At 31.3% G+C, this 13,145-nt stretch overlaps 1 protein-coding gene across 1 annotated transcript in view; it reads left to right on the top strand.

Annotated features, from left to right (window-relative positions):
• Nucleotides 1–1,689: 1,689 nt before the first annotated feature.
• The window catches only part of LOC136970404 (ATP-binding cassette sub-family C member 4-like), a gene marked incomplete at its 5' end in the record, with an annotated part of 29,992 nt that continues 18,536 nt past the window's right edge, over nucleotides 1,690–13,145 (top strand). The window contains 5 exons of the mRNA XM_067264847.1: nucleotides 1,690–1,970; nucleotides 4,896–4,975; nucleotides 9,296–9,446; nucleotides 9,667–9,900; nucleotides 9,970–10,070. Of these exons, the coding sequence (XP_067120948.1) occupies nucleotides 1,690–1,970; nucleotides 4,896–4,975; nucleotides 9,296–9,446; nucleotides 9,667–9,900; nucleotides 9,970–10,070 (847 nt within the window). The remainder of the gene's footprint in view (nucleotides 1,971–4,895; nucleotides 4,976–9,295; nucleotides 9,447–9,666; nucleotides 9,901–9,969; nucleotides 10,071–13,145) is intronic.

Raw genomic sequence — 13,145 nt, 5'->3', positions numbered from 1 at the left:
CGCTTTACGGTAACAATCGACTCTTTTTCCGGCTAAGTAATTAGAGACATAGTGAAATAGTGAAAATAATTTCCGCCCTCTCTAGCTAGAGAGATGGGGTTTGTTTTGTTTAAAAAAAGACAGATTTTTCTACCTAATAGATGCACAAAGTTCAGAGAGTATCTGTAAATTACCTTTTTTTCTTTTTTTCATAAACATCAAATTTTAATATTATTTTAAATTTGTATTAAACTATAAATTAAACAATCGTAAACTGTAATATGTTTTTAATCAAACACAAAAATGAGATTAAATATAGCGCGATTTTGAAGCGAAATATCGTGATTTAAAAAATTATCCAAAAAATGCAAAAATGCTCCGCAGGACAAATTCCGCTCAATTATTTTCTGTAGATCGCCAGCCGGGAAAGGGATAAGAATCAAAAAATGTGGTACTACTCGCTCATTTAATAACAAATACACAGTTAGTGTACATTTTCGTGACGAACCATAACTCTGTAACAAATTTCAACTTTCAACTCCTAACCGTTTGGGCTCTGCGCTCATTATCATTATTATCATTAGCAACCCATCTCGATTATATTATAAGATGCAACTTGTTCCAGAATCTAGAAAAATTCAACGAATACATTTTAATACATACATTTTAATCATTTTTCGTGGGAAGCTAAAAATAGCAAAATACCACGTGACAACGGAGGAGTTAAGAAACCCGGAATTTCAGTTTATAAGGCATACGTGAATGCCGGAGCAGGACTTTTCTACAAGATTGTTCTTTTGTCTACGGTTATAATATCGCTGTCCGTTACCACTGCAAGCGACTACAAGCTAATCAAATGGTATAATATTGTAATTTATGTATCCTATACTTTTACACGTGGACTGATTTTTTTAAATAAAATTTTTTATTAAAATAAAGTTATATTACATTAACCATATTCCATTTAGCGTGTTAAAAAGCACATTACATTCAATTGCGCACTGATTTCAAATACTGTATTATCAATGAGCAAACAATTGCAGCGTATATAGGCCATTATTTTTTTATTTTGGATGTATATATGTATATATATATCCTAAACAAATATTATTTATTTTCGTTCATTATATTCATTTATTTTTTAAATTTAAACTTGAAACTTCATGTCAGCAATAAGAACATTTATTCAAGTACTTTTCTGAACATAGTTTTTCGAATCGTGAAAATATTTAAAACATTTTTTTTTTCAATAAATATCAATAATAATTTCATTTTTATTGTACTGCATCACTAAGACAGCTGGAAATAAGTATATTAAAAAAAATATCTGATTTACACGATATCTTGTATCGGTGTCAAGCTTTGTAGCAATAGATTTTAACGTCTGCTTTCATAGCAGATTGGAATATATCAAAGTGTGGGCAACGTTTCTCAATGATTGCAAGAAGAATTTCATCTGGAGTAAAGTCAATCGTATAACGATGATGTTCACCGCTATACATTTCAAAATAAATTATAAAACTCTGTTTGGATTTTTATTTAAATTATTTCATGTATGTATGCAGTGTTTTACTACTTTATTATTCGGTAGTTTTCAACATTATTTATAGGTATTACTTTTACTGAATGGGCTTAATTAGTTTAGCTGTATTTCACTATAAACACATATTAAAAATGTCAGAGAGTTTAATTGTTATTTCATATTTTCAGGCTGCAAGATATTAGAACGTATAGGCAAAACTTAAAGAATGTCGAAAATATTACATCTAATAGAAGCCATTTTAACAAAATTGAAGACAAAAGTTTTTACCATAGTGAATATTTCGACATGTATGTTTATGTTGCATTGATATGTGCTGTATTTCTAACGACGTTACCTTCTGGATTATCATTATACAGATTCTTTACAATCGCTTCTTACAAGCTGCACAACAATATGTTCTATTGTATCATTCGAACTCCGATATCATTTTTGGATAACAATCCCGTTGGTATGTAAAACATATTTGTTTACTTTATTATTGTTAAGTTAAAGAGTTTCTAATAAAATACTGAAAGAAATTTTTCGATAACCGGTAAGTTACGTAACTACGGATGTTGCTTATACTTTCATTTATCGTATCACAGATATTCGTTATAAATTTTATACAGTATATTACAGTACAGTCATATAATTATATACTATAAGTTGAATAGTTAAGTACAGGTATACTTTCAGTTACGTCGTTCTCGATTATACGTCGTTTGTCAAAAGAGTATATAGAAAAATAAAAATCGAGTTCAAGTCATTTTATTCGACATTACATCCGTCCGCCACAAATATTGAAGTCTAATTGTGCTAGAAAAGCGTTAAAAGCACATAAAATAATATTAAAATATGTATCGTACTGTACATTTACAGTAAATGTTATTATAATCATTATAAATCCTAGTGAACGAAACATGGAAATATCTGTGTTTCTGTGTTGTCGTTTTATTTAGCTGTCTTTAAGTGCTCATTATTGGCGTTTTCTACCATAGTTTCGACTTATGTCGTAACTACACAAGTAAATTCGACTTACGTCGTTTTCGACTTATGTCGCCTCTCCTGGAATCAATTACCGAGGTAAGGCGAGGTATACCTGTAATTACAAAAGTTGACAGAGAAATAAAAATTTATAAAACTAGTTTTAAATAGTAAACTGATTCAACAAGATTTATACAATTCTTCAACTATTTACTCCGTTATAAGAATTTAGATGATCTATTGTCGTTTGATATAATATTAATAGCTTTAACGACGTTATGGAATAAAAAATGTTAATCTTTCAACTACTTCTTTAGTTTTCAAGGTAACTCAAGATTCAAAAATGTTATTAAAGTGTATTATAACCCGCTAATTCAGATTTTTCATCTGGCACATAAACACATTTAGCGTATTATTTATAAATGATAAAAAATAAATTTACAATTTATTTATATAAAATGTAAAAAAAATATTTTTGAACCGCTTAGGCACAATTTCCGATCGCATTGAAAAGATTTGGGCATTAATTACATTAACAAGAATGAAAGTATCGAAAGTTTTAAAGTAAATTCAGTAATGACTAATTGATTTATATGTGCTAACGTTGAACGATAAACTAAATTTTTAAATTCAATATTATAATAAATGAAGATGTAAAATCACCTGACTTAAACAATTCGATGGACACTTTTACCTAATCTAAAGCACACAGTCTTTGAAGTTAATTAGACGGATTGCATTATTGATGAAGTCAAGTTAATATTTGAATTTCGCTTTTTTATTCCGTTACACCTTTTTTCTAGAAAGAAAATAATCGACGAATAAGAAAAATCATTTAAAATCACGTGCGCACTCGAGATATATATTTTGTGTATAAGGCCAGAAAATCTGTTTTTGTAACAATATGTTACAATGAAGACGTTTCAGTACTCGCACCGTTTTACCACTAAGTGCACATAAGAAGTAAATTTCAATCCTAGGTCGTCATAAAACGAAATTTTTATAATATGAACTTTGTTCTTATTGTGAGCTGTATATTATTTTAAAGCCACTTTTCCGTAATTATACATGTTGTATTTTCCATGCCATACGATGCCATACACCATGCTAAGGCCTGGTGTTAAGCAGAAACACGCCGGTAAAATTTTTCGTAGTTTTTTTTTTTTTTGTTTTTTTTCCACCTTTAAAGAAACGTGTCATTTGTGTCATAGTTGTGTTCCAACTGCAGATGGCTGATTTCTAGATACAGTGTTCGATGAAGGTTCTCAATTTAGTTTTTATTTCAGCTCTTTATGTCAATGTTACAGTAGTTCTACTAATCCTGTAATGTTCAGTATCTCAACAGAATTAAACTTTTGAGAAGATCTTCTGATAATGTTTAGTTTTCTTTCTTAACATCCGTAATATGCAAGATATATGTATGTTTCGTGTGTCACACAAGAGTATTAATTTCAGCGAGGTTCACCAGGAAAAAAATACTACCAATCGTCATCGTGGAGTTCTCGTTTAAGATAAATGATTTGAACAGAGGTAATAGATGCCACTGCCACTTTTTGTCATGTCGTAAATAGGTACAATTTTTGGCTTATTTTTACTTGATTTTTGTCAGCGACAAGGGGTCCTTTTTGGGGCAGAGTAAACGGCAAAAATGCAGATTCCTTCTTTTCTAGAACATGGTTACAACGATAATGCTTTTCTGGAACACGAACAGACTACTTTTCGGTTTTCTGTTTGTTTGGGGCAGGAAACGCTTTGACATTTCTATCCAGTTTATGCACAAATTTAAAACGATTTTTATTCTTTTCTGATTGCTAACAATATACTGCATGTTTTTCAATTTCACTACATCTTTATGTAAATTTTTTTTTAAAAATGATATAAGCGCAAATATTTTGCGCTTATATCATTTTTAAAAAAGTAGTTTTAATTATTTCGTTATAGTTAAAAGTTATTACATCACAGTTTTAAATTTCATAACTTATTATTTTTTAATAACATATCATTCAATAAAATCTGTATATTTTCATATTATGAATTTCAATTATTAACATATATAATATGTTTTTACACAGACAAGTTCATATATACATATTGCCGAAGTGTGTCTAATGTTTCATTTATTTGGATAAGAATCAATTTTTAAAAAACTATAGCTTTTAACAATTATAGGTAAATACAGCTATTAATTTAAAAAAAGTCAAGTAGCTTCATACTACAAAAACCATATTTTCCATTCTTATATTATTGTGGATAAAAGTGTACTGTGTACAATGATTTAGTCGTAAAAATTACGAAAAACGTTATTTGTAGATATATACTGCGGGATATTCCTATAAATGATAATCATATCGCAATATGTTTTACAACGTTATTTTATTCAATTAATATTCTAAATTTTTATGTTTTTCAGGAAAAATCTTAAATCGATTTTCTAAAGATGTCAGTTGTATGGATGATATGAAACCTTTCTTCACTTACATTTGGATAAAAGTAAGTTCATTTTGAATATTTGATGTTAACGAAACACACCGACAGTATACAAAGTGTTTAGTCGGCAGATGAAGAAAAAAAAGAGATAAGATGAGAAAAAAGTAAGGGGATAGAAAAAAAAAGAAAGAAACTCTCTGAACGGTGTACGTAAGGTAATTCCTACTACAATTAATGTTCGCATGCGAAGCTATGTGTCTAAAAAATTTTGAATTGTAGCATACATAAGTAGAACAGCTACATAAAAGCTACTCAGAATAAAGGTCAATGCTTAAAGATAAAGTAAAGGCTTAAAACTAAGACAAAAATAACACAGAAACTAAGCTATCAAGCTCTGTTTGTACAGAATAACCCTAATTGTAACAAGGAGAAACAGTTAATACAGCGGTAACTTAAATTTAAGTTAATTAACTTATAACTCTTAAATCTAACTTAAAACTAGTTATACTAACTTAGAGTTAACTTTTTACTTAACAAGAATACTAAGACGGACAACCAGACAGGCTAAACCATGCAATGACAATGATCTATGCGGAAGTCGCCAATTTTTTTTAATTGAAAATATTTTTAATATTGTTACATATAAGTAGACTAAGACAACACAAAGAGCAATAGATGATAGACAAAACAGAACCCGATCACTAAAAAGAAACAAGAGACACAACACATAATAACTACCTGACAATTAACATCAACTGGAAGAATACAATGCGAGCAAGAAAACATATTTGTTGTGTGTGCCATTAGCAAAAGCAACCAGAAAAGCTTTGCTGTAGGAAATGAATGAAAATAAGTGATGGTACATTGTACGTATTTAGATGAGTTTCTGTGGTGGTCACGGTTTACTCAGATAGCCAGTCTTCGCTTCAGGCTTTAAGCGACAGATACCACAGAAACGAGTTGGTACAGGAGATCCGAGGTAGGGTATTGAGGGCGAAACACGAGCGACACGTTGCTTTGAGATGGGTCCGAAGCCACATCGGGATCCAAGGTAACGAGCGTGCTAACCAACTGGCCAAGGCAAGGGCCACGGGCCCATTTGTAAGAAGGACAGTGGAACCCTCGGCAACGTACATAAAAAGTCTCTACTGCAGCGATCGATGACATACTGGAAAGACACCTGGACTCAGAGTGCAGTAGGTAGGCAAACCTACGCCTTCGTGCCTGACATTGGCCTTACTCCGGTAAGTTTGTACTGGTATAAAACGCAAATACTGACCGGACACAAGAGGTTTCCCCACTTCAAGTCCAAATTCGGACAAGGAAATGGTAACTGCTTCTGTGGGTGTCCTCACGGAGACGCGAGACACTACGTGCTTGACTGTCCTCTAACTGAGGACTTCCGCCTAGGGGCCGACCAGGTCAACTAGAGTATGCCCCTGAACAAGTGCTTAAAACGCTAGCAGCTAGTAAAGGAAACCTAAAGAGAGTAAAGGAATTGATGGTAAGAGTTATAGATCTTCTTGATCTATAAAGCTTAGTGGACGCACTGGGCAGGGTATCTCCTTGTACGGAGGAGTACCCCACTGTCCGATGTCTGAACGTTATAATGTATTTAATATGTGAGCTAATCATGACAGAACAAAGTTAAAATGCAGTACAAGCTGCATATATACAAAATTTATGCCAAAGTTAGTGAGTTGGGCCTAAGGGAACAGATGGGAGCCCAAAAGATGTACCCGGTGGCCCAACTAAAAAAGTCCAAGACTACCTTACGGTACAAGACCAAGCCCATGATTAAGGCATAGTCTCTTCTAACCCTGTGGTGCCATAAAGCGGGGCAGGGCAAGAGTTTGCTTTATGAGGTTGTGGTGGTCATAGCTAGATGTGTCTTTCCATAATTTCTGCTTTCATGAAGCTATTCCTAATGATAGTGTTTATTACAAAAGAATATTAAATGGATCGCCGTTTGCTCTTCAATTATGTATATTTAAATTTATTTCGAATAAAATTATAAAAAGTAGTGAACATGAAAACTGATGCTCAGGTACAAAGATACGTTTGTGAATTACAGACCCGCTGTTTTGTTTCAAAAACATCAAATACAACAAATAAAACATTCACTGTGAGCTACTTTCATCGTAAACTCTGCGAATATTTGAGGTATATGATCTTTCATTGTTGAACACAGTTCCACTGTTTTTGTCAACCTGCTTCTTCGTTTATTTTGATGAAATACGATAAAGTCTTCTGTATTTGTTTGCCAAACTCCAATGATCGTTTACACTTTATATTGGGTTATATTTTCTTGGAAACAAACTTGCTGCCGCTGTCACTACACATGTACTGTACTACTTAATCCAAGACAGTGGGAGTTGTCACTTATGTAGAAAAACACATCTACAGAGCTGCTGTGTGTCACACGATCGGTGCTAGATAGACTATGTAGTCGGAGAACGTATTGTATAACTTTTGAAAGTCAAACCATCCCGCTTAAATACGAGCGGCAAATTACAAAAATAGCTTAAATCGTATATTTTTCGTCTGAATCTTTGAATGACAGCCGGGGAACGAACGATTGTAATTATGTCAACCTACATCTGCCGGACTAAAGAACGAATCCGGAGAAGAGAATAAATTCCAAGAATTTATTGAAATGACATAGATGTAAAGTTTCTGTAGTGTCTGTAGGGCAGAAAAAGTAACAAAAAGTTATTTGCTCTAAGAAAGTTTCAAAAATAAAATATTTCTTACTATCATAAAATGAAAATCTTAATACAGTAATCGCATGCTAAGTAACGCGGACAAATGTTTTTGAATCAGTAATTAAAAATCTTTTGACAATAAAAAAAAATTACAATAATCAAATTATAGTACAGAAGTCCGGAAACTTATTAAGAACTGAACGTTTCTGTACATTGAACTGTAGTAAAATGTTTTGATCTCATTTTCTCTAATTATAAATTCAACGGTGTAATCTCAGTTCAGTAAAACTTTTGTGTACAACTGATGGTTAAAATAAACACAAAAAACATGTACATTCTATATCAACTTTTCTGATTTTCGAATTTTCTGAACACTAACTAACTGGAACTTTTGTAAACACAGAAAATATGAATTCTATTAGTAGTTAAAGTGCTTGATTGCACTCTTTATAATAATTTATTTTTTAAAATAGATTTGTATGATCTCAGGAATATATATCTAAGTAAATGCAATTTTTATCGTGTTTTTACTCAGATAATTTTCATGAAAAACTGATTAAAATACAGTATTGTATATAAGAAGTATAATGTAAAATTTACCATAAGTCTGTAACCATAAGATTTACGTGGATGTCGGTTTATTCTTTTAGAGATGGTATGAAGATTAATAAGAATCCAGTAACAAATACTTAACTTTTCTCCCAACGTCTAAAACTGCATGTTTTGCCTTCTGTTATGTTATGTCATCTTAAAAATATTTATATTGTTATACGATAATTATAAGATAGCAAAAGCTTTAATTTTGTGAATAGGCATAAAACTCTAAATGCTTGATAACATAAAATTATGAGTCTACTGGATGTACGAAACACGATCTTTCTTTATCTGTCCTCTCTCTCTAACTTTAGTCAATTAAAATTAAGTAGCATCATTTCTTAAATACACGAACCTCCCTACAAATTTCAGAAATTTTGGAGTTGGAAAGTAGAGGAGTTATTAAGCTTCAAGGAGAATAAAAAATAGTTTCATACGTACACATCTATACGAACAGAAACAACCAGAAAATTTTTCTGCGTTTTTCGGCATTTCAAGATTTCCTGAATTTAAAAATTTTAACGTTTTAAGAGTCGTTTTTTACCGATTGCCGTAAATTCCTCTGTTATATACACTAAAAATGTGAAAATAAAGATTTTCATTTTTAGATTTTATAATAATTTTCATTCCGGAATCTCAAAAAACATTAAGACCTTCTTGAAGATTTTAAAACACTGCATCTAGACGATACAACTAGTGGCACATGTTCACCTGGATACATCTTGTTAAACTTTCTTTTTCTTTATTTTAAGTTATAAAATGTAGTAAATTTCTTGAAAAATATGATATCCCATCCCCGAAAAAAATAAAACCAAAACTTTTTTGCATCTTCTCTTAAGATAGCGGGTTTTAAAGTGAAAATAATTAAATTTCATTTTTGTTTATTAATTGCCATGGAATCTCTAAAAAACTGCTATACGCAAAGTCAATTATTCAAGGCTTGTGACACACCAGTTTACATTTTTGAACAAAGATGTGACTCTTCTAAATGCACTTGTAGAATTTTTATTTTATACTTTACTTCTCAAACTTAAGTTTTAAGATCTCTAAATATTTATTAGCAATTTATATTTTTTAATTATAGGGAAGTGCAATTCTCGTCGGCATGTGTGTTCTTCAAGCAATCCTCTGTCCGCCTATACTTATATTGATTGCTGTCCTTTCAGTAATATTCTACGCTTTGTGGACGATTTTCAGCCGTGTGTTGAAAAGCATAAAACATTTGGAAGGAAAATGTAAGTATTTAGAATATAGAAGAGTTTCTTGTATTTAACTTAATCGCGTGCAGAATAATGACGATAAAATTCGATACTAAGACGACGATACGATCAGCAGTTTGTTAGACACGGGTAAAAATGTTCTGGTACATTTTTAGAAATAATAAGTTAATAATTATTATATTAAATAAATCTTCGCTTAAATATTCAATTTTTTTTTATTCTCTTTTATTTACAGTGAGAAGTCCAGTATTTTCTCATCTGAGTGTATCCCTTTACGGATTGACGACAATTAGAGCATTTAATGCTGAAAGCAAATTTAAATCTATGTTTAATAAGTATCAGGATAAGCACACTTCAACGTGGTTCCTTTACCTGGCTTTAAATCGATGGCTTTCCATATACGGTCATATAATTTGTTTTATAAATCTAATTATCACTGTTATTGTTTTCGGTGTCTCAAGTAATGCAGGTAAGTGAATATATTTATATGTCTACAGTTTATAAAATAAATAATTTTAAATTTGTACTTTTACTTTAGATTACTTAAGAATCCAAATTGGACTTGTATTGAATTATGGAATACTAATTATTATACTATCTCAACACGTTATTGGATTTGCATCCGAAGTGGAATTTCAGGTATTATATATTTTCCCATCCCGATAAAAAATTTTAATTTCAAACGAACGGCAAGTTTACTTTATCGGACGATATGAAATTTTTCAAAGAAGATCAACTTCTTGTAACAGAAAATCTACTTATCATCACATAGCACGCGTTATTATTATTATTTTATCTTACGTATATTAAGAGAATAATGTTTAATATGGGAATTTGCACGTTGGTTTGATAATACTGGTATTTTTAAATTTAGAAATGTTTTTCTTTAATTACTCTACAGTTAAAAAATATTGAAAGATTTCGCAAATTGTTGATTAATGCGTTTTAATATACGCGGTAACATCGAAAAATTTATTAATCGCATTTATCAAACGATGGCTATAGTGGATAACCTGTAAACAACGAAAACGTGTTATAGTCATATTGGCCTAGTCGCTTTCCACTCGAGTGTTATATATATATATATATTGCTACATTTAAATTTATATGGTTTATTATCTATTGTATATGTTTGACTTCGACGAATGGTAACGTTAAAATTCAAACAGAACATTAAAAGAAAAGTTTAAAACTAAAAAAAAATAAAAAAAGAAAAAAAATGTTAAGAAAAACATTTCGACCTCTGTAACGGATAAGGAATTTGAAATGCTGAAAACTAATAAAATCCTTACTTATTACAAGTTCTTAACTCCGAAACATTCAGACCATCGTCTATTGTGCCACAAAGCTCTTTTCGCCACGATCCGTAGGTGTACCTTTTTAACGCCCTTTACGTTTAGCATTGTGCTGTGAAATTTTGGTTTCGACAAAGTAAAAAATATTTCCTACTCCTTTACCGACGTAAAACCAGAAAATTGGCAGCGAGTCATATTCTTTGAACCTTGTTGCGTGCACCATCTTGTCAGCTGCGCCTATATCACCTCAGATCCTTTTTAAAAGAACAACCTTTACACAAAAAGGATTTAAAACATTTTTTTAATCTCTCCAAACTCTTTCTTAATTACAGAAAACAAACGAAATAACAAGAAGCAACGAAGAACTTTATATTCTATTTTCCCTTTTTCTTTCACAATATCTATTTCATTTTAAAATGAATTTTTTCAAAATATTTTGATATTGTTCAGGCTTAAGTTATTTCTTTCAATAACCTTATAATTATTGCCGCGTGTTGAATATTTATGCATATATTTTCTAGCGTTTTGAGTAATTTCGCAATTTTTGCATTTTTTGTTCAGTATATTTTTATTAAACTTTAAATCTCTTTACTCCTCTTAAAATCTTAAATTATTACTTCGTTTTTATTTATATAATTACAGTTCATCCAAGAATTTGAATCAAAAATATTCAACTGCTCCCATTTATATATATATATAAGCCCTTTAAAACCAAAGTGGTGTAACTTCATTTTTGAAAAAATCTGTGTTAATGGTAGCAATGAATTACGTATATGTAAAATTACCTACGGAAATTATGGTGTAGCTCCTAGTTCCCTAAACAGCTCCACAAATGGCAGCACAAGTTTATGCAGTCAGCAGTGCTATCTATCTGTTGATAGCTAAAGTGGGGTAACTGGGAGTTCCACCATTATTCCAGTTACTGTTTTGTTCTAGTGTCATGAATACTACATGCTACTGATTGTATATCCCTTCTGCAGTCACATGATTTTTCGATTTAATTTCAGTCACCAGGCCTCATTTTTCGATTTAATTTCAGCAAACAGACGCCATTTTTTATCTTAAAATTGTAAAATTTTTGACTTCGCTTTAAAAATTATTATTACATCTTTGTTTACCCTATTTTCTCTACTTTTAAATAGTGTAAAATATTTTTATATTGACACAAATGCGGCACACAATAAAAACGTTATTTATTGCATTTTTCTCAGCTCGAAGAAATTGGAGAACTTAAATTCTTTCTTAAATTGGAGAACTTCATCTACGAAAGGTTGAGAAGGTAAGACATGCTATGAAAAAAGACTCCTAAAAATCGGCTTCTGATAGCTCATATTACTGTTTTTCATTTGATTTGGAAAAGTCATTATTATTTCAAAAAGTTACATGCCAAATCGCTTATTATAAACGTAATTTATACGTTTATAACTTAGGTTGCCACGAGTTATCAACAGGACTAGGGTACATGTATTGAAATGAAATTGTAGGATCTAGAGGCTCACAGGAATTCAGTGCATGTGTGGTCAAACACATAAAATGTAGAGTACCAACAGCAAAACACGTTGTGTTATACAGCGATACATGCACAGGACAAAACCAGACTGGAAGGTGGCATTAAATTTATTGAGCTAGTTTTGAGTGCAGACAACAACATTGAAACCATTGATCAAAAGTTTATTACCAGTAGTCATTCCTATCTTCCGTATGACTCAGACTTTAGCTCAATTAAACTGTACAGTAAGAGTCAACAGATTTCTTGCCCTACTGACTGGCATAGAGCTATCAGAAAAGAAAAGCAAAAGAATCCTTTCCATCTTACTGTGATGTTTGGCAAAGAGTTTTTAGCTACACACAATATGGAAAAAACATTTTCAAAAGAAAGCTTGATGAAGAAAACCATCCAGTGTTATGGCTAAAAATGCAATGGATTAGGTATCAGAAATCTGATCCATATACAAGCTTTTACAAGGAGAACACGTCTGATGAGCAGGCATTTTTCAAGCTGAACATGAAACTACCAGGAATACTAGGACGACCGTTATCACTAGCAAATGTACCTTTGTCTCAACTCTACAATGGACCAAGGCCTGTGACCGAAGAGAGAAAAAAATATGCAAGACCTTGTTTTTTCTCTTCGGTAACAGGCCTTGGTCATAGACTACATTCCCCCTATCCATCATGCATACCATTTAAACCTTCACACTTTTAACTCTGTTGAACACAACTGCCTGCTGATGATACTAGGGATGTTGAATAACAAAAACTGTTGTAGCTGATATCTAACTACATGACATTGATGTATATCATTTTTTGACATAATATACTATTTTTAAATAAAATAAAAAAATTTTTTTTTTTATTATGCAAGTTTGTTATTGAACCATACTCTCAATCTGTGTAAAGCCAAAGTGGTGTAAGTCAG

This window comes from Centruroides vittatus, unplaced genomic scaffold (genome assembly GCF_030686945.1).
Source record: "Centruroides vittatus isolate TY-2023 unplaced genomic scaffold, ASM3068694v2 contig_1933, whole genome shotgun sequence".
NCBI classification, from domain to species: domain Eukaryota; kingdom Metazoa; phylum Arthropoda; class Arachnida; order Scorpiones; family Buthidae; genus Centruroides; species Centruroides vittatus.
The sequence above is the reverse complement of the archived record's forward strand: the minus strand, read 5'-3'. Positions and strand labels throughout refer to the sequence as shown.